Raw genomic sequence first — 27,136 nt, forward strand, 5'->3', positions numbered from 1 at the left:
CCTGCACCTTTCCCGCCGCACGACGAATGCACACTCGAGACGCCTCGGTGAAATGCTTGTACCAGGCATAATATGACATGTATCCTAATGAAAAAATTCGAGAAGACTGTTGAAATACATGACAATAAACCCTGAAAGTTTCGTTTCAATCGGATATTTCTTTCCTTCCCAAAAAAATCCTCGAAAAAACCGATTTTTTAAAGCCTCTAAAGCAGGCTCCCCCCTTAAACTGTCGTATTAGATTAAGGCAAATTAGTAAATGCGGGTTTTTCTTTTTCTTATTTTTCGTGAAATCGAATTCTACAGTAAAAGACTAACTATTACATTTGACGGTAGAATTTTAGAATCAAGTTTAATTATATTTTATACCGAGGACATTGAACAAATCAAACTCACAATCAGCGCAATTCACATGGTGAAATTTTTCAGGCTAGACTTATTGCACTCGATTGAATTCTGTTTGTTTTCATTGTAAAATGATTAATTCAAATATTTGATCATTTATTTGATTTACATAATATTAATCGAACGCGTTACACTGATTATTTATCTGAACTGCAAAGTTTTATCGTATATGTAACAATAATCGATATACTTGGAATGACCTTTAAATAATTCGACGAACTTGTCATATTACCGGTTCAAAACTAATTCATCAATATTTATAATTAAACTTTCTGATGTTACCATTTCGTCGATTCGAACGAAATGGGAGTCCAAAAAAAACAAACAAATATTTAAATAAAGATGCGGTAAAACGAGTATTTAAGAACTCCCATCTAAGCGAATTTAAATAAAGTTAGAATATTGAATCAAATTGTAACGATTTTGAATATCGAATGTTTTTAAACAATAACTGGTGAGGTCAGGAATCTCATATATAAATAAAATGAGCTACAATTATTATCAAACGGTAAGAAATGTTAATAATAAAATAACGTGATTTTTCCGACTTTGTTATAATTGAAATTAGGTGTCTTCAAATTTTCCTCTGTACGACAAAAGATCTTTTCTTTTTATAAACTTATTTTGAATTACATCGAACCCGACCTACACTGAGAGAAATTTTTAGTTCCGGTTACCGCTCGGTCCTTAAATATTTTTATTTTTTACCACAATCGAAAAATAAAGTCTTAAGTACAAAGTGAAAATTAGTTTTCCAGCTGTTACCAGAAAGTCTAGTATCCGTAACTATTCTTTCTCATTACTACCACTGTTGCTGTATTTTTTTGCAACTGTTGCGAAAGTTTAATTCTCGTGCAAGAATAAATTGCCGTTAAAGCCTTGTTTGGCTAAAAAAGTAGAGTAAACCTCTCAGAAGCTGATTTTGCGCTGCGATAAGCAAAAAAGGATCGACGGTAGCGCAAAATGTTTACGCGTACCTCATTTTTCGCAATTCCAACAATATTCAAACAGTTTTTTTTTTTTTCAAGGATACCTGTTTTACTGAATTTTTCTAGTTACTGTAACAAATGAAATTTTTCTCAGCGTACGTCCAGCCGCATTATTCGTTATTAATAGTAATTAACAATAAGATAGAGAGGAATTTTTTTTTTTTTGTCCCCAATATGCCAATAATATGAACCGCATAAAAAGCACCAGTATTCGTTCGAAAATCGCGACGCGTTCGAGCGACTTTTGCGCGCTGTGCGAGTTTTGCAGGCTAGCAGGGAAAAACGCAGTCGCGCAACGCGACTGCGCAGAGATAAAAGAGGATCGACGATTCCTCTCCAGTCTCTCCTGGGCTCTCCTGGCGTCGCGGCGTCCGTCGCTCGTCGGCGGATCCGTCGGATCATGAACTAGTCGAAGCCCCTCTTAAATTCGGCATCCGGTTCCGTTCGTCGCGTTCCGAAGATCGTTTCAAATTTCCGATGTGAAAAATACTCGGTACGAACGATCCGCGGAGCGATTAACAAGAGTCAGGTTTGGTTGGGACGCGTCTCGCAGGAAGCGAACAGCTGTTCGTAGTGCGTATCGGGCCACGCGTCGTTCGTAGACTCGGCGTCGGTAAGCAGTTTCCTAACTTACCGAGCGGCTCGGTTTTTCCCCGTTTCTTCCCGTTCTTCGCTACTTTCTCGATCGGAACGCTGCGGGAAAGAACATGTCCGTCATCGTTGATCGGCTCCGTCGCATAATGAAAGGCGAAGACTCTCGGCCGGTTAACGATGAGAAAGAGGTGATTTAAAACGGTCGCGAAAAAAATTTACATCACTGCATTTGTGATTTTCATTACTGACTGGTATTGTTCTTTCAACCTTTTTTTCAGATCAAGGGATACCGAGTGACAAATGCCGATCGCACTCGGAGATTCGGGGTCGCTTGCAAGGATTTTCAGGAGCTTAAAAGCAAGGCCTGCGCAAAGTTTAATGTGAGTTGTATTTTATGATTTGTCGTATCGTTGATCCGTGCTAAACACTTAACGCCAACTTAATCGAGCCGGGAAATTACCGGATGATCGTTAAATCTGATCGGTTACAAGTGTTCGGGTCGAGTTCCGAATGCAAGTTTTTGTTTTTAGTCAAAACTCGTCGGAATTTCTGGGTTAACGGTTTGTCTTACTAAAAAAAAAAAAAAAAAAAAAAAACAAGAAAAAATGAAGCATTTCTGGAATTTTGCTTCATTCAATTGAAACCGAATTCAAAATATTCTGAGTCCCAACTTAAGGTATGAAAACAAACAAGTTACAGAACTGTAATCCCGAGTTACTGCGTACGTTTTATACATACATATGTTACCTTAAATTAAGAAATACTTGATACTCATATCACACTGAGAGAAATTTGTAGTTCCGGTTACCGCTCGGTCCTTAACTATTTTCATTTTTTACCACGATCGGAAAATATAGTTCCAGGTAGAAAATGAAAATTAGTTTACTGTTACCGAAAAGTCTAGTATCCGTTACTGTTCTTTCTCATTACGATCACTGTTGCTATATTTTCTTGCAACTGTTGCGAAAATTTAACGCTCGTGCAACGATAAATTGAAGTTAAAGCCTTGTTCAACTAAAAAAGTAGAGTGAAACCTCAGAAACTGATTTTGCGTTGCGATTACCAAAAAAGGATCGACGATAGCGCAAAATGTTTACGCGTACCTCGTTTTTCGTAATCCCAACAATATTCAAACAGTTTTTTCAACGATACCCGTTTTACTGAATTTTTCTCGTTACTGTAACAAATGAAAATTCTCTCAGTGCAGTTTCCATAAAGGATCACTCTTCCGAGTGTCGATATTTCTTTGTAAACACGTTTTTTTCCCCCCTCCGCACACAAATTCTCATCAGCATAAGATGAATATTGAGAGACTAGAGATTACGCGATCACGTCCCAGTTTCCTCCCCCGCATTCGGGTGACGCCTGATGCAACCGCAATTGCAAGTGCATAAGCCCGGCCGGATTTGCAGTTGCCGGCTTTATCGAGTGGTCCAAGCCCCCAGCGTCGATGCTCTGATTTTTCCAACCCCGTCAATGTAGCTGCACGTGGAACTAGGAACATCCGCTTCCGGTTGCGCGAGTCTCGGTCAAGGTCGATTACATCGACGAATCATCTCCGTCCGCCTAACGAACCTCTGCAAATTCGATTTCAACGTTTCCCCCGAAACTGGGTCACCAGCCCCTTTCTGCCCCACCAAGCGTTGATCCTGGTTTTTCGTTTCTGCCCTTGACTTTCAAAGATTTTCCTCAAAGGACAATTTTCACACTGAGGGAAAGATTCGATTTTTTCTTTTTTACGAGATTTGAATGGTTGCTACGTTCGATAACATACATTTAAATATATATATATTTTATGAATAAATAGGTGATGGGGAAGTTTTATTCGATCACTTTTTTTTGCTTACTTTTTTTTCCAATTATCGTTTTTAAAGGGAGGTAAAAAACACGATTCAATTATTTTTTAAATACGTGTAATACACTTTATGCATGTGCATCTACACGTAAAACTGAAACTTTTCTTTCGTGAAATTCAACCAGTATGGATTTGCTTGATTCGAATAAAACGCGATTGAATTGAAAAATTGTAAATATTTATTTATTTATTTCTTTTTATTCTCACTGAGAACAAGTAAATATCGTTCAAGGATTATTCAGACAATTAAAAACCTGTAATCACCTACCGAAAGATTTTTTTAATACGAGTTAAATTTACTCATATAATGTAGAACGTAAAAATTACCCTGATTAAGATAATCTTATTCGAATTCATTAGTCAATTTTGTTGATTCACAAAGCCATAAATTTTTCGAAACGCCATTAGACTTGCCTCGATCCTCTAGAAAATTTATCAGGAGCAAGTCAGTCTTATTCGATCCAAACAAACAAATATCTAATTATAGAATGAAGAAAACAAGGAAGAACAAGCAAACATATATTTGCTTGTAAAAGACATAATTTTCATTTCAGTATCAAAACGATAAACAAGATTTATTTATTTATTTTCGAGTTTCATCAGGCTTTTTTTTCTGTAATCAATAAATTTTGTGTTTTGTTTTAAGTTTGTTTTTTCGCAACCGATCAACATCGCTGATTAAACAACCTGTCCGATCACTTCGGTTTGTTTTTACATCCGCGTTTCTAATTCATTATAATTCCTCTTATTTATCAGCCAGTTATGATTTGTTATGTTCCGATTTTTTTTTTTTTTTTTTTGTTACTCGTCCAATGTTTATACCGGAAAGAAATACCGGATAGAAATTGACAAAAAAAAAAAAAAAAAATATAACAGGAAACGAAAATAAGGAGATTGAAAATTAAGTCAGACATTGACCGTCTCGTAAAATCAACGAATTATATTATCAGACAATAATTTATTCTATCGATTCTTCTGACTTCTAAGTGGTATATGTATCATACGTTATATCATGCAAATGATCATCGAGTTTGAGTTTAACGACGAGTTAAAGACTTAAAACTTTAAACATAGCTCAGAACTTGATGCCAATGCAATATTATTCGTTGATTTGAAATAATGAGAAAAAAATAATTCGATCAGCTTCGACTGAGATTAGATCTCGAATATTCTACACACAGAATATTAAAAAGCAGAAAACAATTATTTGAACAATTTTTTTTTTTTTTTTTTTTATTCCAAATTTACAACGTTTCTAAAACGGTCTGAAAAGTATAAAATATTTTCACCCAACCTCACAGAGATTTAAAACGAAAACGTTTCACATCATATGCGGCCCGATAAAATTGTTACCGAACTAATCACGCATGAATTATTTATTTACGCACCTCATATTTTTCGATACAAATCTGCACGGTGTTATAAATCTGTATGGAGCTAGGAGAAATAATTTAATACTTTTTAGTCCGTTTTAAAAACGTTGTAAATTAAGAGAAAAAAAAAAGAAATAAATAATTCAACTGATTTTTCCTCGTTCTAATTTTTACCTGATTCGAATTCACAGATTTTAAACCCCGATGAGCGGGATAGAGTGACGATTTGTCTCGTCGACGGATCGGTAATCGACGACGAATATTTTCAATTGGTAGAACCGCAGACTACCTTGATACTGCGGCGACATGGGGAGAAGTTTTTGTCAGGTGAGGAAAAATCTTTTTTTCATTTCTTTTCCCGATTTCACTTTTGGTTTAACAATTTTTACCCAGTTAGCAATCGCAGGCGAAATCTAACTTCCGCGGACTGCGGATATTGCAAGTTAAATCCGTCACGGGGAAACCGCGAGAACGTCTCGAAATTCTTTTGCATGCAAGTAACGAACGCGAGCAAAGATTCGTGACGATATGATGAGATAATATACGAGATAAGCTTTTTCTGGTTGCGGATTATTTGATATGCCAAATCCTGCAAAATCCCTTTACCATTTATAATGATTGTCAATAAGACGCCGCGAATTGTACTTTGTCATTTTTCAGAATTAGTATAAAACAGTGTTTCTATTAGAGTGAAATTGAACGAATTTTGACAAGATTTGGAAAAATTCCGAAGCGATTTGAAACTAAGCAGCGATTTCTGAGCTTTTCTTCGTGATTCTGATACCCATTTTTTTAAGCAGGTACGTTTCGTAAAATCACCGCCATAGCTTAAAAATGTTGTAATTTAATGAATATTCAAAGTACGCTTGCTTACGGTTTATAAAAAGTGCGAATAACAATGACGCGTTGCAAAATTTGATGCAATTCTCTTTCACCATAATCATATGTATTTGGGGATTTGCATTTTTCGCTGGTAATTAATTAAATAAACACCCGCATTTAGGATAAGGTTCACAGGACACGATGAGTCGCAGAACGTTTGCAATCGCGATTCGGCAAAGTCACTATAATTTATTAAAATGCGTTGGACTTAATTTTCGCGTCCGGCATATTTATACAAATAAAATATATATACACATATGTATATATATGCCCAATTGAAATATATTATACGATCCCATTGGATGCTAATGAGAGTTGAAATAAAAAAGACATCGCCGAATGAAACCGATTGATTTTTAGCAATCGCGAAGGAACTTTGTTGTTATTTAATTTTTTAACTTTTTCTCAACCGTTTCATTCGCACTTTTTTCACTGAGGAATTTCTGAGAATCGTCGTAGATTTTTGTTCAATCAACAGGAGAATTCGGAACTTCTTGAACAGCGATTTTTTGATTGTTGTAAATTTAAAAAAAAATTTTACTCCACAATTCTGCTCTTGGCAATATCGAAGTATTTAAAAAAAATTCGTTAGAGATGATTTTCGAAACTTATTGAATAATTGTTTGTACGCGCGTTACGACTTCTTTGAAATTCATAAGAAGTAGCAAAGACTGTCGGCAAATAAATTCTTACAAACAAAATGGTGAACATTCGTAATTTTTCGTTGCGGATTCACGATGACGTTGAAATTTTCCACATCGTAATTTTTGAAACGTGTTTGTTGTTGCTTTTTGCGTTTGATGTTTATTTATCCAAAGCCACAAGGTTTGAGAAGACTTTAATTAATTTACGGGTTCTTTGTATGTATAGGGTGACGTATACATGAATTTTTTCAAACAAGTAAGTAGTGTTAAAAAGATTTACAGCAGATTCGCATGTCGTTTCTTTAATCAACTCCACGACTCATCATTATACAAATGCTCGGAATATCAAACACTTCAGTCTTATTAAAATGTCATGCATCATCCCGTGGAACACTTGAAAACGTCGAAACTGCCGAAACATCTTAATTTTGCTAGGTATGTGCACATTTCGGCACTGAGAGAAAAAATTCGTTGAATCAACCGAATGTGCGGTCACAGCTGGCGAAATTAATGTTTATCCGTGTCAATTCAAGATCCGATGGTCTACAAAAATATATAGTTAATTCAAAAAGTTCGTAAAAATGTCCAAAAGTCCAAAAGCTGAAAACAAAACGCAAGTTTTGAGAAATTTTTTAAAATTTCATTCTTTTTACCGTCCTGAAAGACGAACAATAATTTATTGTTTCGGAACACCAATTCATCGGATATTGATCCGTTGACAACTTTTTTCAAATTCTATCCGCGAGAGATTGAATAAGAATTTCACCAAAGTTAAAACAAGGAGTTTGAATTTCTGCAATTACTTCGCAGCCGATAATTTTTTCGGACCAAAATGTTACAAATATAATCATTTATACTCGCTTCACAGATGCTGACATATTATACAACACGCTGCGTCAAGTCAATCTCGAGTTCATAACGACCGGCGATGCGATATCGAGATTTCTCACCGAGAATCTAAAGTCGAAGATCGCAGTTTTGAACAAGGCTCTGAACAAGAACGACGAAAAGACTAGACTCAGTTCGAGGGAGGATCATCCCGACTGGTTTAAGAATTTGGAGACGACGGCCACAACTAAAGTAAGAATATTGATCGAGGATAAACAATAATAATTATAAAAAAAAAACCATTCACAAGTAAAGTCCATGGTCTTTACTTTTACAATTTATTTTACTTTTTTTCTTATTATTTCATAGATACCGATTTTTCAACCGATTCCACCTGCACGATGAAATTGCTCTAATGCAGTAATTTCAAATTACGTCATGACCATTTTCGCATAATAGCTGTATTATATATTTGGATAAATCGTATCTTAAATTAGGTTAAATTTACCTATAATATTGAATAAAATCTGAAATTCGAAAAATTATTAATTCGCTTCGGTTTCAAGGAGGAAAATTGAATAAATAAATAAATCGGGATAATTGCCATAAGCTTTCATGCTAATCTGGCTAAATTCCATTTTAGGCAAAGATAGATTTACTGTTTTATTTTAGTTTGAAAATACATGCAATGAATCGCGAGAATGTTCGTAAATCGGTAATGATGATGAGAAAAAATTGAAACTCTTTATTGGTAATAAAAATGGCCGATAGAAAAAGCGAGAAATTTTTTCGTGAAAAAATTATCAAATTAAAGTGTAATCTGGTATTTCCAGGAGGCCTACATGCACCGCAGATGCCAGGACAGGATCCGGTGTTACCTGTACAAAACGATCGATCAAATAAAGACTTCGGACGTATATTCGAAGAACGAATCGGCAAGGCGTCGTCTGTTGCACGTGATGACGTATTTCAAGCTCCAACTGAAGGAGGATCACTGTTTCGGTTTTTACTTTGACCGAAGTTACGCAAGAGGGGCGAAAAATCGGTTGGAGATCGGCCGATCGATCGGCGAAAAAGAAGAAGAAGAAGCAGAAAAACCTGCGAATTTGAGTTCGGACGAGGCGGATTTCAGCGCCTCGGTATTTTCGTGCCACCATTTTCACTGTCCGTGCAAAATCGGCGCTGTCTCTGCAGGTTTCTGGTCGCCGTGGAACAGCAACCGATTTCTCGCGGAATTTTTCCCCGAGGAAAACGATAGCGACGAAACGGACGCCAGACGAATATCTCCCGTTAAAAAAACAACCGCTAACGATAAATCTGCCGATTTATGTCCCTACGAAATCGGCAAAAACGACGAAACGGTGCCGCGATTCGCGCTCTGTAATTCTGACGGTGAATTCAGATGCGACGGCGTCTGGAGCGCCGATCGATGTGCTTACGCCGATAGGCACTCCATCAATCCTTACCGATCATACGAGGAACTGGTTCTCTTTTCGACGTGGAATTTCGACCACAGGTACGCTGTTGCTTGATTTTTATTTTTTTTAATATTCATAAGCATTCCGAGTAATAGACTTGGCGTTTCATTGTTCATCGTTTAACTTCCGAATAGTCACGTTTCAAGATTCAACAGTTTTTTTTCTTCAACGTTACTTACCGATTTTTTTTTGCCTAGTTTCTTTTCTTTTAGTCATAGGATTAAAAATGGATGTTCGGATGAAAAAATTTTCGTAAATTTTCTATCCTCGATCACGATAGCAGGTATTTTTTCTCTTTTTTTTCTCGTAGACAATTTTAGAGGTGAATTTAATTCTTTTTTCCGATAATGTAATGTAATTCTGATACTTTAACGATTTTGTGACATTTCCTGCAATAAACCCTACGTAATTGATACAAGTCTAGAAATTTTTTTTGTTTTTTAAAACTATTAACAACTCGTCAATTAACAGTGTGCAAAATAAGTTTTTCATTTCCGAGAAGGTATTTTGAAAAGCGACGTAATACGATAACGTTTCGGGGAAGAAATGAAAAATTACTATGAATATTGTACAGCTGACACAGAAATAAGTGTCAGAAAAAATTTTTCCCTCCGACTATTAAAAATGATGATATCACTGAAACAAATTCCTTTAGGGAATTGAAAAATGAGATTTTTGACAACAAGTTTTGCACCTGAAGTAAAATCATTATACTTTAACAATAAAGCGAAAAGTAAAAATCTCTTAAATCAACGAATTTGCGTCAACGTTTCCTTGGACCTTATTGCATGATTTTTATTTCATAGAGTTAGACGCTAGTCAAATCACGAGGTCATGGCTCTTCTTACCTACAATCAGCCAGCCTTCCTTTTACGCATTGTGAATTTAACGATCCGTCACTGTTTCGGGCAAATCATCATCCTCGCGCCTGCAGGGTTTGGCAATCCTAACGACGTCTTCTTCTTGGTCCATAATAACTATCTACCGACGTGGCTGCGGGATGATCCTTGACGGACAATGAAATTGGTGAAAGTGAATTGAGAAAAAAAATAAATAAAAAAAAACAATGATTGAATGAAAAAAAAAAAATGGACAGCCGTCAAGGCGTCTGGGTCATGGCTAGAGTTTGTAATCTATATATATACAGCCGGCTCATGACCGAGGATTACTCGGCAAAAATATATATGCATATAAAAAAAAAAAAATTATATACATACATCTTCTGCGACGTGTCGTGTATTTGTACAGTTTAGTAGCAGTCAATGAAAAAGAAACGTGTCGCAATCTGTAATTTTACACAATTAGCTTGGAAGTAAATTCGTGTTGTAAAAAAAAAAAAAAAAAAAAAAAAAACATGCATGCATGCATGTTAAAAACAATGAAAGATTGTAAAATTATATGCATGGTAATTAATATTCAAGCGATGAAACTTGTTTGATCCGGATTTTTTACTTTCGAATTACAGAAATAAGTAACGTTTTTTTTTTTTTTTTTTTACAAATGACAAAATAAGAACGTAACGAAATACTTTTTTTTCTGTACTTTCAGGATCGAGAGATCGCGAACTCTGATACCAAACCTGTTGCGAGCGTCTGAGGAGAAGGCGATAAGTCGTGAGGATCTAGTTCACCTCTACGAGAATATATTCACGGTGAAAAATCTACGACTGGTGCACATAGTTTGTCACGATAAGGGAGCCCACAGAGTTCAATGAGCGATGAGGCGTCGAGAGTATTAATAATATGCAAGAAGGTCGGAGAGTTTGATCGATAAAAACTCGGGCTTGAATGATGCGTATAAATAAAGTTTACAGATTACATAATCCTGTCTTCTCAACGCGAACCGTTGCAACAAATTGCAACGTTGTATGTATATATATATATGTATATATTAGGGTGTTTTGGGAAAAAAAATAATTTGCCATTTTCAACCCATGTTACACCCCTGAAAAGTTTGTTCAGGGTAAAAGAAAGGCTTTGTCAAAAGACGAGCGTTCTACGTTACGCGTAGTACTACGTTACAATCTCATAAAATAGTTATAATTTAATACAAACTTTTAATTTAGGAGAATAAGATTCACGGTTGATAAATCGTCATTTATGGATCGTGATCTTTGGGTTGAATATAAACGTCAGGAAAGAAATAATAATCGAAGTGCTGTAACGTGTTTCTTCAGAAATTCAAAGAAATGTGACACTCGTCCTTTAACAAAATCTTCTTTTTTTTTGAAAAAAAAACTTTTCAACTGGAGCCACGAACGAAATTAGGGAATTTTTTTTTCTAAAATCCAATTAAATATATTTACGCGGTGCATGTGATTTTCTAAAATGCGTTACCTGTTATGGAATTTTCGATGTTCAACGTCATAGCTACCGATTAGAATCCACAACAATATGCATAACGCAATATATATTTATTTATATACAATCGTATATGCATGATAAATATTTAATAATTTCCAAATTTCGTCCAAAGTGTCTAATTTTTAATTTGACAAGTTTATTGAGCGACGTTTCAGTCGGGCACCGTTTTTAGGATAGAAAGTTCACATTTGTTTCGTAAAAATGTTCAACGTGACATTACAGAGAGCTGTAAAAATTTTAATTTAACATCCGATTGTCACAATCGCCTCTAAAAATATCTCTTCCTAAATGACGCAAGCAATAAAACCTGAGCCCGAAGATCGTCAATTTTTAGTAATTAATAATCTGTAAATACCGATTTTAATGTCGATGTAAATAATTTTAGTCAAACGCATTATGGAAATTTGGAAATTATTACGTAAGCATGGTCACGTACTTATAAAAAATAAATAATAATAAATACCGTAAGCCGCGTTATGTGATGTACACGTTTTACTGCGTGCACCCAGCGGATGAAATAGAGCCGGAATTTCACCTTCGCGTCGGTTAGTCATCTCGGTATAAAAATTTGCCTCGAAATTTATTCACATTTATTTACTTGGAATCCACTTGCAGAGGATAAAAATCGCAGTTTGGTAGAAAAAGGAGAAGCCTGTAATCTTCTTCCTGAAACGAAGATCCGCGTTCGTAAATCGCGATATTTTATCGATGTAATAAATTCGGCAAAGAATTCTTCCTTTTCCTGCGTTAGGAAGAAGATGAAAGAAAAAAAATCGCACGTGCATATTTTTCATCCGAAATTCCAAAGTATAGAATTCCATTAGCTGACTTTGAAGGAAAAAAAGATGTATTTTGAAGTCGAACTTCTCTCGAGTGCTGTAATTTTAATAGAGCGTGAGTAAAACGACGAATCCGTGATCTCGGTAAAATTTCTTACATCTATACGCGATGTATTATATATATATATATAAAAGACAACTGAAGATAAAATATTTCTTGCAAGACTTTAGAGACTGTTATATAATATCTGTAACTGAATTATAAATAATATTAACACGTTGACAACTAAGAAATTAATGATATATAAACGATAATAATTGTCGCGATAACAATGTTAACGATAATGATGATGATGACATGTTTATTATACCGGTTATACAGGGAGTCAACACAGATTTACATCAGCAAATACATGTTACATAGATTATAGATTATAGTATCAGATGAACTTGAAAAGAGGCGGAAGAAAAAATATCTTCAAAGGTACAAAACATAACATTGCGAAAAAAAAAGAAAACAAAAGAAAAAAGATCAAGGCGTTATAATTCTAACTGAAAAATCATTAAGTTCCGATATTGTATAACTTAGACCTATGTATGTATATGTAAAATGCAATAAGTTATTAAAGCAATTTAACGCAGTTTATAAATAATAACAACAACAGTCAACATCTCGTGCAGTTACGTGTCTGTAATTTTACCTATTTAAGCGATGTACGCGGTGAAGAGAAAAAGAGAACAGATTTAAAAAAAACGCGGTGATTTTCACTCTTTATAGAGTAAATTCTGCACTTTACAAAATACATTTTACAAAAAAAAACCTGACGTGTCCCTTTCTTCCGTCAATTTTGAGCAACATTTGCTCTTTTATTCTTTCCGTGTATATTTATCGCAACACGCATCGCTCGCTGACCTCGAAAACTGTCGAGTTAAATTTATTCAAAAGAAAAAAAAAAAGAAAAAAAAAAAAAACTAATCTGAATAGTCCGAAACACGGAAATATACAAAATGCGCAGCAACAGTGAACAAACCACGAATCGAATTTATTACGCGATTGGAAATGGCAAACGAATTTTACGATTACTGTAGAAATAATTAGGGATACATGATTTTTAAGAAAATAAAGAATAAGAAATAAAGGTGTTTCAAGTTATTGGCCAAAAGAGAAAAGAAAACTAAGGTAATATAAATGAATGAATAAAAAGCAACAATATTCGCGAAACGGTGTTGGAGTAAATTCTGTATATTATTGGCTACTTTTTAATGGATAGTTATAAAATTCCTTAATTTGCCAAACTTTAAACGAGCTTTGCACATGCAACATTTTTTTTCTACAATTTTAGAATATCGAAAAGCCGCAGAGTTACTCAAATTTACAGAACATTTAATCCTGCATCCATTCGAGAAGAAATTAATGAGCAAAAAATAAATTATTTCATACTTTACGAGACAGTGGAATACTTTGCAGAGAATCGAGCTGCGATAAACGGTATTTTGCGATAAACGGTATTTATTCATCTTTTATCGAAGTTCACGTCACGGTATCAAATTATAATTTCAAAGCGATTTTGCTATAAAAGTTGTTAAGAGTTTTACTAAAATTTGGCTCGCCAAATGTCGATTACACTTTTCAATAATTTCATTAAAGGAGATTCGTAAACTACGGAAATTCTTTTCGGAAGTAAAAAAATTAAGAATACTGGAATTATAAACAAATGACTCGAAAATGATTTCGATAAAAAATCTGCAAGTAGATTCGTTCGATTCTATTAAAAGGACTATCTTTTATTAGAATACCCAGATTCGATTTTATTATTTTATTTAGCTGTCAATTCAACACTGCCGTTTGTTGATCACGATCAATATCGGTGCAATAATGTTGCAAAATTAAACATTTAACAATGCAGATATGATTCGAAAAAAAGTGTCTTCAATAAATTTACAGAAAACAGTATTCTGAATAAAATTACCGAATATTATCAGATTTTTAAAAATTACATCGAGGCAATTTGAAATTAACGCATCGTTGCATGAACTTTTATTCATAGATCCAGTATTTTTTAATACGAACTTCTTAGCCCGTGTATAATAATTTGACAATGATACTCAATTACGAACGACAATCTCGCGATAAAATTAACAAAATGTTCGAAACTCTTACAGCCAATCAAGCTGCTCGAGAGGCGAAGGCAATAAACCGAATGACACACATTTCGCAAGTCTTATCACGGATCTACTTTCATAGATCTCGGCCGCATTCAGACTCGAATTAGCGCATCATCCAGACCTACAGTAAATCATAATCCCCTGCAATTATCAATCATCCGAGTGATTCTCATCCGCTTATACGTCCACAATACGTAATAGAGAGTACAATATTAATAGATATATAGTCGGTCTACCAGTCATGCCGACAAGCCTGAAAACGTCAAGATAACGATCGTGAAATGAAAATTCTTGCCATTTCGTGCAGCTGGGAAAGTTTATTTTCGCCAATTTAATCATTCTCGTGACATATTACGATTATACTTCTTCTTCAGGCGTATATAACATCTCGGAATAACCTTATCCGCCTTTCGTATCGATAATCGTATTCAGGCTAATATTTTACCAGCCTGGAATATCACCGTCTTCATTTTTCTATTTCCGTTATAGTTTTGACTGAAAAAACCACAAAAAAAAAAAAAAAAAACAAGCAACTGAATACAAAGAAACGGAAACAATTGGATTGACAAAAGTACACCGAGAGAAATTTTTAATTCCGATTACCGCTCAGTCCTATTAACTATTTTCATTTTTTACCACAATCGAAAAATATAGTTCTAGGTATTTCGTAATTTGTCGACAAGGAAAGTAAAGATGCGAAACAAAATTATTTCCCGCGTTAATTAAATTCGCATTATCTTGTCATTGTTGTTAGTACTGTTATCATTATTACACGGCACGTGGTGAAAAAATAAACGGAATAAAAAGAAAAAACGCACGCAGATACCGGGTGGCTGACTTCCGTTTGAGGTGATTTACGCCCTCTATTTTATTCCCGAATCTCTTGATTTTTATTTTTAAAGCCCTCCCCCTAATTCCTGCCAAAAGCAGCCCGGTTCCTAAACGACGTAATGTCTGGTCCACACGCACCCTCAAAGATCCTCGGCACGCTTTGTCGTGGCTCCGAGTTGCTCAACTTTATATACATATGTATGTATGTATACGTATATATGTATAAAGATCTAAAGCCACGAGGAGAAATGTGCCGGGGATTTTGACTAAAATGGAAATCATAAAATCGTTAGCCTAAGTATAAAGTGCAATCGTTTAACGAAATACTCAGTTTTTTACTACTCGTATTTATCGAGAATGTCCGGTTGAATGGGGAACAAAAAAATGTGCCGAACGAAAATTGAAATTATTTACACGCGCGGCATATTTTTTATTTGACTTTGGGAAAAAAAATTCGGAGCTCGTCAACTTGAGTTAGCAAAATTTATCATCCGGTTATTAACAATTTTAAAATTGTAATCTACTGTATTCAAAAACGGAATTAAACTTGATGCGACAGAATCGAACAAACTATACGATTTCCAAATTAACAAAAAATAAATAAATAAATAAGTAAAAAATGAAGGATTAGAACAATTGTATTTACGATTTTGCAATTATTTTCACGTGTAATCAGTGCATATTCCTTTTCTTTTCATCTCCAACGGCAAAAAGAGAATCTTTAAACCGTATTCAACTCGATCGAATTGAGTTTATGATTTCTAAAACCACGGTTGATTCAATGTTTTCTTTTTTTTTTCTTTTTTTCTTTTTATATATTTCGTTTATCAAACAGACGCGGTTTAAAATTTTTGAGAAAATTGGTGCAAAGTAGCGTGATCAAAATGGCGAATGAATCACGAAAAATCTGTACAAAGATTGCTGCTGTCGGGTATCGATTACGAGTCTATTCCTGGTGAGTCGAGTCACCTTTAATGTGGATCAGATAATTTATACGCGGAATTGATTTTGTCGACAAGTTTGCCATGTCAACTATATTTATATCATAGATACACCTATAAAGAGGATTCAAAACCAAATTTGGAGCTCATGTATTATATTCTTAACGAAGAAACCACCCTCCCTCTCTCTCCCTCTCTCTCTCTCTCTCTCTGGCGCTCTCTCTCTTTGTCATTTGATCGCGTTGAGAAATTACGCGTGTCTAGAGGCTGTAACGTGAAATCGTACGACATACATCAAGCCTCAACGAGGTGCACGGAGTTACTCGTTGGGATATTGATCGCGAGAGATCAACGATACACGTATTATTAACGAACGAGAACAGGTACAACCCTCATCCACAAAAAATTTCTGATCTCACCGTTCGCGGCGAAAACGTAGAAGAGCGACGCGATAAAATAGAACGGAAAACTTTTTAACCGTAATAACTGTATAAAAAAGGAAGAAATTAGAAGTATAAGAATACACCTCTTCAGCAAAAACATACCGGGACAATTTCTTAAAACTTGAAAATGAACCGCGCATGCGCCAAATTATTAAATCTCATTGGTCGGCCAAATCTTCCCGCAGCGATAATTTTGTCCGCGACGCAGGCGGGCCAACCTACGCAAAATTTCTACGTTCGAATTTTCAAAGAGCGTAAGCGTTGAATTCCGAGCGTTCTTCGAAGAATCAACTTTCCGACCCGACAAAAAATGCTTCCGAAACCTTTCCGAGTCGCTGCCTCGATTATTTGAGATTCTAACCTCGAAAATTCGTATCAACCGCATCGCCGGCAGAAAGAGTTCGGCAGCTGAAAACTCGGATTGGCCAGCCTGCGCGAACAGCCGATAAAACTCGCGCATGCGCGGTTCATTTTCAAGTTTCAACAGATCGTCCCGGTATAATACGGAATATGGTTAGAATAAACCGTGGGAAATAAAGGAAAGTTTAGAATTTTCAGGCGATTTTGTTACACGTATTTTGGATTTCTGTATGTACTTATTCTTTGTGTACCTACTTAGATTCTCTGCATTTTCAAACTCCGCAACAAAAACATTATCGAATCGGCGGAATATGGCGTAAGCAACGTTTTGTCAATGCAAATAAGTACAGTACAGTTTCGCTTGATCGTAAGTAAGAAAATCCGTTGAATCAAACAGACATTTCTTTGAATTGAAGACGGATAAATCCTCTCTCTTTCTCTCTCTCACGCGTACAGCGATTCTACTTTTAAACATTGACGCGAATGTTCGCGAAGAAATGTACACCGAGAGAAATTTTCAGTTTCGTTTACCGCTCGGTCCTTAACTGTTTTCATTTTTTATCACAATCGAAAAATATAGTTCCAGGTAGAAAATGAAAATTAGTTTTATAGCTGTTACCGGAAAGTCTAGTATCCGTTACTATTCTTTCTCGTTACGATCACTATTGCTATATTTTCTTGCAACTGTTGCGAAAGTTTAAAGCTTGTGCAACGATAAATTGACGTTAAAGCCTTGTTTAACTAAAAAAGTAGAGTGAAACCTCAGAAACTGATTTCACGTTGCAATAACCAAAAAAGGATCGACGACGGCGCAAAATGGTTACGCGTACCTCGTTTTTCGTAATTCCAACACTATTCGAACAGTATTTTTTAACGATACCAGTTTTACTGAATCTTCCAGTTACTGTAACAAATGAAATTTTTCTCAATGTATCGTGCCTATAAGAAAAAACTGGGCAGAACGATCGTCGCAGAGTATCGTAATAATTGCGTAGCGATCGCGAGTAGAAACAGAATTCCACCGATAGTCGCGCGTATGGCCTCTTGAAGGTAGAACTTTGAGCCAACTCGATTTGACGAGTTAAACTCATTGTCAGCCAGAGCAACCAGTGTACCGCATCTGCGTTCAAACACACAGACACGGACACAGACAGGGATAAACGTAACCAACTCACCGTTCGAAGATCCTGACTCACGTACGATGGCAATCAGATGATTTAATTCCAAAGACAAACCGCGGTAAGAAGCGAGAGAGCACGCCTCGAGGAGGAACGCCAACCAACGTCGAAGACGCTTCTACGTGAGACTCGGTCTCCGAGTAGAGGGTGGCTTCAATTCCTCTCAATCCGCGAACTCTCGTCAACGCGGAGCAGTCGCAACCTGCGGGGCGATTTTCACTCCTCTCCAAGTTTTACTCGACGTCTGAGCCTTGGTGTGCTTTTCGTTTTCGACCTTTTCGAATTTTGACTCGGCCGCCACTCGGATTGCTTCCAAATAAGCGAACGAAGATCCCTTTCGAATCAGAGATCTCTGCGGCAGCCCTCGCGCAAGGGCTGTGAAGTCTGCCGTTTAAAATATACGCGCGTTTTTAACACAGTCTCGGCGTATATTTCGTCGCGGAGTCGGTTGTTTGAAAAAAAATTTGCTACCGTGAGAAACCAGCGAGCATTGATTCCAATATTCGATGCAAAATATCAGCATCGTCCGTCGAGCATTCCGTGTCGGCTGTACCCAATTAGAATTTGACTCTTTTGCGAGTTTGACGTCGGTGAACGATTGACGTGAAATCCTCCGTCGACGATGCTGATATTTTTATCAAACGTCAGCATCGGTGCCGATTGATTTCTCACACTTACAGATTACTCGCAAACAGTCAGTCCCGCGGTAAAATACACGCGTACTAAAAGTCGAGTAAAAATGTGGACACAATTTAAATGACAAACTTCACAGACTTTGCGAGGAGATTTTTCCGGGTTGAAACGGATGCCTGTGCTTTCGATCAGATTTCTATTTACTTATTCGTCACAAATCCGGATGGGTTATCGTTAAAAAATCGGTAAGATCCAAACTAAGTACCACCCTAAAATCTATAAAACATTGCAGGGGGAAAGAAACTGTCGTTGTGTCTTACTAACGATATCGCGCCTTGAATCACCTCCTCGTTTCAAACGTGTCGCTACGAGTGACTATTTTTTCCCCTTCAAGATGCTTCTCAACGATCATTAACGAGCTTGTTCATCCATATTTCGAATCAGCCAAGTATTCGACGATAACAGTCCCGTTGTCCTCCTCGCATATTGATTTCAGACTTCGGATTATACTTCGCTTTGTATCACACACACGCTGCAAACTTACACCTATGCAATTGGCAACATATTGCCGGGCAATTTGCGCCCCTTGTGTGCAAGGGTGGTTATCCTGCGCCTGACGATCGGCAACTCGAGCGTGAAAAATAACTCAAGTGTGAAATGAAAATTTATTTGTAACCGATTTTCTTACGCCTTAACCGAATCCTTCCTCGCCTCGCGAATACATGTGCCGGAAATACATCGGGCACATCATCCACCGATTTTATATGCATAATGCATTATTTGTGCATCCGTGATACGTCGTCTATTGCGCTATTATTACGGAAACTGACGGTGAGCGCCAGCTGTTGGAACGATTCCTTGTAACAGATAATTCGGCACTAAATCAATTTCCGCCTTGATCGATAAAACCTGGGAATAAAATTTATCATCACAGATTTCGTGGAATACGATTAACGTATAGTTCAGATTTACTTGGTTACGTAAAAATTCAGACTCTTTAATCAATGTCCACGAAGAATCTCTTTTTGGAATCTACGATATCAGAAATTATTCGATTCAATTATGAACGTCATTCGATTCTTCGATCAACAGGAACGAAAACAAAAAAAAAAAAATAAATAAATAAATAAATAAACAGATAAATGCCAAAAATTGCTGATTTATCGAAAGGAAAATTATTTCAAACAGCCGACGAAGCGAAATCAGTTGTCATCGGTTGCAGTTCGTGTAACATTTCCCAGTGAATAATATATTTCATCAGAATTTATCGACAACGATCAAAATCGCGAAACGAAATCGAATTAAGCAGCCGGTTTTCTTTTTATCTGTATCGAGGTAGAAACTTTGTTTTTTTTTTATCAGTCTGAGTGAAGCGTCGAGAGACTTGCGAAGATTTGAATGGCAATATTGGAATGCCGTTCCGTTCTCTCCTTTGTCCTCTCCTTCGTCTTTTTCCTCATCGTCTTCATTGTCGCATTCGCGAATGAAGTCTAAGATTGAATTAAGCGGGGCTCGGATACTCGGAAGGGCGAATACAAGACGTCAAAGAGGTTCTTCTCTTTTTTTCTCCGCCGCTTCTGTAATTTCGTTGAAACGTTCGTTATACGCCGGGAGTCTCGGATGCTTGAGATGGGTGCAAAATCGAGCTTGAAAATGTCTGGAATCGATGAAAACCGTTTTTGCAAATTGGCGAAACGGCGAGGACGGCGCTTTATGCCGTGAACTTTCACCCCACTTGGTTGGCTGCAATTATGTTGTCGCATTTTTCGTACTTCTCCAAAAAAACGATCCACTCGTAAAGAGGCGAGTGGCTTTAGACTTAGAACTTCCCATTCTCATGTTGCAGATTCCAATTTCATAGAGAGGGACAAAAAAAAATCAAATTCGAGTTTCGAACTACAAATTCAGATTCGTGATTAACGATTTTAAAGCCATCGGATACCATGTTACATGAAAATATGACGGTTTTTTTTTTATTTTGAATCACTGTAACGGAACCACCGTTACAAATTTTGGAAAGTCTGACCTTGGATTCGTTATCGGTAAGCCAAAAAAACCTCCGCCTATCAATTTCTACGAAAGACGGAATGATTTTAGTTTTTTTTTTTCCCCACCATGCTGGATCATCATTTTGGATTTCGTAAATCTGACCTCAGGTTCGTGATCGGTGACCAAAAAAGACTCACGCAACTAATTTTCATTCAAATCCATTCATCCATTCCCCAGATATCATTATTTTTAATCGATTTTTTGGAATATTGCAAAAATCTAATCAGTTCTAAGTTTGGAAAAGCCGCGACGATTGAGACGAAAGTCATTGAAATCTGGTAACTCGTTCTCGAGATATCGTCGAAAAAAAAAAAAATTGATCGCACGCAGACATTCCATCCGAAAATGATCCGAGGTGATTCTCCAGATCTCGAAACGTCGAGATCTAGTGAAAACTCAACGTTTCACTTTTCGGTTGATTACAACAACTTCCTCGTTTCTCTGAAAACAGAAAAACAGTATATGTCCGATTCACTGGTAATTAGGAGAATATCTGAATACAGAATCAAATTTTTTCTCCGTCTGCATCTCGTCCGAAAAACAAAAAAAAAGAAAAAAAAAAAAGCGATATCAACTAACGAAAGTGAAAGGAGTTGGAAAAATGGAGAATCAAGAGAGACGAGGAATGAAAGAGCGAAAATACGATACCCGAAAAATCGCACCCGATGTTTTTAAAGCTCTGACAAGCTCGTTAAAAATGACGTATCTGTGTAATACCGGCGGCTGCCATGAGCGTATTGCCTTCGCCGTCCCGCGAGGCGTACCTTTAATAAGGAGTGTCGTTTCATCATTTTTTTACCCCCCCCCCCCCCCCCCTTCTTCGTCTCTTGCAAGCTCGGACACCGCGGGCTTGGTTTTATAAAATTTATGGCGTGCGAGCCATTGGTCACACAGGCAAGATCCAACCCGTTGCTCTCAAGCCTCGCGAGAGTCCCAGATGCCAAACTGTCCGCGAAATCCAAATTATTATTCGCTCCCCAAGAACAAGATAAAGGGGGAAAAGCCGGCTCCTACGATATTTTAGCCTCCGTTTTCTTACATCGACCACACAACGTTTTACACGGATCTTTAGGGCGGGGTTGAAATTCCGAATTTGTAAAATTTTCACGGTGAAACTTGCAGTAAAGATATATGGAACTTTGACGAAGCACCAAAGTTCCGAAAGTGCAAAAATGACGAAATTAAAAAATTTGAAACATTGAAATTCCGAATGATCGAAAACTTTCAGTTCTGTCAATTTCTGGTTTGGTGAAATTTCACCACTTTGAACTTTCTTTCTTTCAGGTTTTCGATATTTTTACGCTCGTAATCCTGGTCATTCTGATTTTCGGTTTTTCTGATTTCTTGCACCCGCTCGTCGAGTAAACTACGCTCTGCGAGTATATTTTAATTTTCGGAATTTTACTCCGTAGAAGCTTTATTTCTCGGAATTTTTCTCTACCGAAACTTTACTTTTCGGAACGTTGGTTTATCGCAACTTGTGTTTTCTGAATCTTGCATTTCCGAAATTTGACCTTTCGGCTTTACGACCGTTCGAAATTTTGTTGTTTCTTCAAACTTTGATCTCTTTACTTCAAGTTTCGCTACCAAATAATTCGAAATTGGGCACTTTTGGAACTTTTCAAATTCATAACTTCAACTCCGTCCCACTTGGTTCTCGGTTCTAATATTAATACTATTATAACTATTTTTCCCATTGCCGTTTATGCGGTAAGAAAATTTTTGACCGACTGAAAAAGGGAAATAAATATTCTCTTTTCTCTTCTTAACGGTATAATTATCACACCTATTATTTTACTTCGATATAAAAATTGTCCATAATTCCTTCTTGCGAATTCATATTTACTACACACTGCGAAAAATTAATCACTACTTTTTGCAAAAACAATATTTTAATCTGATTTAGTAGCTGTTAATTTTATTCAATGGGTACCTGATGTTATTATACTCTTCGCTAAACCGCAATACTCCGTTTGAATCATTTTAGTTTTTTTATCATCCAAAGACTATGAGGATCGATTTATTTATTTTTTCTTTTTACGGCCAAACTGTCGGTCAATCTACCGAACCGAATATAATTATATCATATATACGAACTTCGGAATGAATATCTCATCATCATGACGTAACAATTGTATTCGACAACAAGTTTTATCAAATCGGAGGAAAAGTTTCCGAAAAACTTAACGGTTCCTTACTAAAAGTAAATTTCTAAACACCTATATCGAAGTTTGCGATGAATAATCGAAGAGAAGAATTAAAAAAGGCGGTGAGTGCCTTTTTTCCAATAATAATAATAATAATAATAAAAAAACCACTTTGCCCCTTACAAAGTATGTATGCGCTTAAACCAAAGTTATCTAAGAAAAAAAGAAAAAGATTTGAACAAAATTGCACTCGGTACCTTTTTAATTCTCTTCTTCAATTATATAATCTTCTTGTCGAACTTCTGCCGTTTTGCAAAAGTTTCGCTTAATAAGCATGTAACGGGACGATTTTCCGATGGAACCTGAGAAGCGCTCCAGGGGAAATTCAGCCCCTGAAACGGGGCGAGGATCACGTGACCGGAGAATAGGGATGGAAAGAGCTGTATTGAGCGTAGTCAGACAGTGTCGCCATTGAAGGCGCGAAATTTCTTCGAAGTATAAAACGAAAAGCGGCAAAAAGGAATTTTAAAAATTGACAACGACAACACCGCTCGTTTATTTTATTCCGATATCTTGTGGGACGAAAATTTTCGTTAAATTTCCAATTATCACCGGCGATTGTAGAATAAGAAAACTCGTATCGACGATTCCGAATTCTCTATTAATTTAATAGTCTCGCTATTAACCTCATATGTAATTGTTTTTCATACCGCGAACGAAATAACGTAACGAAGAAAGGAAAAAGGATCGTGATAAAAATAAAATGAATAAAACAAAATTAAAACAAAAAGAAACGGTACAAATAAAAAGAGAAAACGAATCGAACAACGCGAACTGGAACGATGTGAAGAGATAAAAAGAGGAGAGAAAATAAGAGGAGAGCATTGAAAATGATTTATATTACAAAACAGAGCGGGAAAAATTGACGTCGTATAAAAATTGCTTGCTGGAATTCTTGCGAATCTGAATTGCTCGCACACACACTCGTACATGTATAAATATATATATGTGTGTATGTGTGGGTGGGTGCGCGAATATCGCCGCCGGCGTTTGTTAGCTCTTATTTCCTTCCACTTTCCTTCGGGCGAATATGCATGATATTATCCTTCTAACTTTTTACTCCCGAGTTTTGATTTGTTTTCTCTTCCTTTCTTTACTCCTCCCGTCTCTCGATTATTCTTGTCTAATCACTTTCGTCGCCAACAGATAGTAGGTATAATTTTTTACGACGATCAAAATGAAATTGAAAAGACAATAAATAAATATATATGTGTGTGTGTGTGTGTGTGTGTGTGTGTATCTGAATTTATTTTTATACCTTTAACAAATATAAACGAAAGAGAAGCGAAGGAGAGAAAGAAGACGAATAAACGCGGTTTGGATAACGGAGAAAGGAAGAGGAAGAGCGGACGAGTAAGCCGTTCGGATAATAAATTAATATAGCGAGCGTGTAGCTGCGTTGCTGCAAAATTCAGAGTGCGACGTTTGCCGGGCAAACTGGCCATCGTAAATATAAAAGCTTGCAGTTTTCGTTTTCTTTCCATTTATATATATATATATATATATATACATGTATATATTGTATATATGTATATATTTTACAAAAGAGAGAATAGTCAGGAAAAAGGTGTAAAAACAGAAAGGAAAATAGAAAAAAAACGCGCAACGTTCCGCAAGCTCGATCTACCGATAAAACCGACACGGTATTGTAATTTGAGTTGCAGTAATTTTAAACACTGAATTGCGAAGTGAATTTTTCGAAATTTCACACATGTTATAACACGACGATGAGCTTTCAAGTCGGGCAAATTTAATTGCTGAATTTCGTGAAACACGACGAAATTTCCATCACATCGTAAAATATACCTTTTCGACCGTTACCAGTTATTAATTTTAGTTTCAATTCTTTCTCCTTACTTTTCGTTTTCGATTTTTTTTTTTTTTCTCTCTTCTCTATTGCAGGATTTTGACAAGGATATTTCGATCAAGTGTTTCCGACGCGTCTCACGCTGTACTATTGAATACGTGTGGGAACGCTGCGGTATAAAAAAAAAAACAAAAAAACAAAAAAAGGAAAATAAAAATAGACACGGAGAAAATAGTTATACACGGTGATGCGTGGTAATAAAAACGCGGAAGCGGGAAAATTATTCGAAGGAAAATGTATGCACGTCTATAGGTATATATATGTATATATATGTATATACACGTATATCCGTGCCGTAATATATGGAGAAAAGACTGGTTTAATGACTCATCGTTTTACGATCCTCTTTCGAGAACATTTTGCGTCTTCGTGCATCGGTTTCCACACTACGCGCTAAGTTCCGCCCATTAAAGTCCGAAGTCTGTCAAAAACTTTCCCCGTTTCGATCTTTTCCCATGTATACATATGTTTATACACTCACGCACACACACACACACATATATGTATACAGTACACATTTACCAGCGATAAAATAAAGGGGAGTAGAAATGGCTGTCGAGAAAATATCTTCGAACATTCGACGTATATCAGAAACAGCTGGATTATAAATAAAATGGTTCTTTTTTTTTTTTTTTTTTTTCTTGCTTTTCAAAACTCGAGTATTTCTTTCGTTAGCAGTATTTATTCTCCGTTTCTTTTTTTCTTTTCGTCTCGTTTTTCAGCTACGCGTCGATCGATTTTCGCATCGATGGACAAGATTGTTGTGTAATTAATTGTTGATGTTATAGGCAAAACGTTCGATGAACTGATAATTAAAAGTTAATTCTCTCCGAATGTTGCGCTGATTGCAATTTTCAGACCCGTAAGACTGTAATATTTTTCGTTTCATTTTGTTTTTTCTCTTTCTTTTGCTTTTTCGAAAATTTCCTTGCCTCAAATACCACGGTACAAAAGCTGCAGGATCTTATTTTGTCGGGTCCTTCGTCCTTTGTGCGAGGCGAAAGCGTAGCAGTTGAAAACGCGTGAAAAGCCCCGTTTCTCTAAACCAGTATTACACCTACACGTAATCCGCAAACAAGACGGGTTATATTCGTAATTACTCTCTTCATCCCGATTCTAAATACAGACTTTGAAGCAAAAATATTTTCATCTTACAGCAACTTCGCTCAGCAGTTATATTTGCACAAAATTTCTGAATTTTTGCAATTCATCACAGGCTACCTGCATTTTTGCACGTGATATATTGCACGGAGAAAAATTTCATTTGTTACAGTAGTTAGAAAAATTCAGTAAAACAAGTATCCTTAAAAAAAAACTGTTTGAATACTGTTGGAATTCCGAAAAACGAGGTATGCCTAACCATTTTGCGCTCTCGTCGATCCTTTTTTGGTTATTGCAACGCTGAATCAGTTTCTGAGGTTTACTCGACTTTTTTAGTTAAGGGGCACACCTAGTGTGACAGCCCACAAAAAAGGCGATTTTTGGGAATTAAAAAAAAAAAAAAAACTACGCTATCAATTATTTTTAAATTTTGAGGGTATATTTATACATATCTTAAGAATACACAGTAAAATGATTGAAGAAAAAAATTAAACATTCTTCGAGTTACACGCGATCTCCGACGGCGCTGAAAAAAAAGGTCCTCCACTGCTGCGGTGATTCCGGCCTTCTCCGTGGATGAAACCTAAAAAAAAAAAAATCTTGTTAAGCTAGAAGATATTGTCCGTACAATGACCTACCAGTTTTTTGATCTGATCAAAAATCGAATTTTCGCAGGCCAAAAACGACCAAAATTTTTGGACCAGTTCAACTTTTTTTTTTAAAAACGCCGCCATTTTGTCAATTTTTTGATTTTTTTTTCGACCGTAAGTCATTGTACGGAAAATATATTCTAGTTTAACAAGAATTTTTTTTTTTTAGGTTTCATCCACGGAGAAGGCCGGAATCACCGCAGCAGTGGAAGACCCTTTTTTTTTCAGCGCCGTCGGAGATCGCGTGTAACTCGAAGAATGTTGAATTTTTTTCTTCAATCATTTTACTGTGTATTCTTAAGATACGTATAAATATACCCTTAAAATTTTAAAATAATTGATACGGTAGTTTTATTTTTTTTTTTTTTTTTAAATTCCCAAGAATCGTCTTTTTTTTTAGGCTGTCACACTAGGTGTGCCCCTTAAACAAGGCTTCAACGTCAATTTAATCTTACACAATCGTTAAATTTTCGCAACGGTTGAAAGAAAATCTAGCAACAGCGATCGTAACGAGAAAGAA

The 27,136-nt window shown here is 36.2% G+C and overlaps 1 protein-coding gene across 3 annotated transcripts; it reads left to right on the forward strand.

Annotated features, from left to right (window-relative positions):
• Positions 1-1,734: 1,734 nt before the first annotated feature.
• Positions 1,735-13,263, forward strand: Drep4 (DNA fragmentation factor-related protein 4). 3 transcript variants are annotated; one of them, XR_006882725.2, is made up of 7 exons: positions 1,735-2,176; positions 2,267-2,368; positions 5,408-5,543; positions 7,611-7,822; positions 8,404-9,086; positions 9,855-10,074; positions 10,597-10,721. XR_006882725.2 is itself a non-coding variant. In XM_046622006.2 (6 exons), exons 1-6 carry the CDS (start codon positions 2,102-2,104, stop codon positions 10,760-10,762), a joined length of 1,374 nt encoding a protein of 457 aa, XP_046477962.1. In that variant the 5' UTR covers positions 1,735-2,101; the 3' UTR covers positions 10,763-13,263. The 3 variants fall into 3 exon arrangements, 1 of the variants encoding a protein (XP_046477962.1); XR_006882724.2 differs by having other exon boundaries at positions 9,855-10,080; positions 10,597-10,666; XM_046622006.2 differs by lacking the exon at positions 9,855-10,074 and having other exon boundaries at positions 10,597-13,263.
• The last annotated feature ends 13,873 nt before the right edge of the window (positions 13,264-27,136 follow it).

This window comes from Neodiprion pinetum, chromosome 4 (genome assembly GCF_021155775.2).
Source record: "Neodiprion pinetum isolate iyNeoPine1 chromosome 4, iyNeoPine1.2, whole genome shotgun sequence".
NCBI classification, from domain to species: domain Eukaryota; kingdom Metazoa; phylum Arthropoda; class Insecta; order Hymenoptera; family Diprionidae; genus Neodiprion; species Neodiprion pinetum.

Excerpts from the sequence above, each read along its gene's own strand:
- Drep4 (XM_046622006.2), top strand. The coding sequence starts at position 2,102 with ATGTCCGTCATCGTTGATCGGCTCCGTCGCATAATGAAAGGCGAAGAC. Across the intron at positions 2,369-5,407 it reads AGGCCTGCGCAAAGTTTAAT|ATTTTAAACCCCGATGAGCG; the intron begins GTGAGTTGTATT and ends TCGAATTCACAG. Across the intron at positions 5,544-7,610 it reads TGGGGAGAAGTTTTTGTCAG|ATGCTGACATATTATACAAC; the intron begins GTGAGGAAAAAT and ends CTCGCTTCACAG.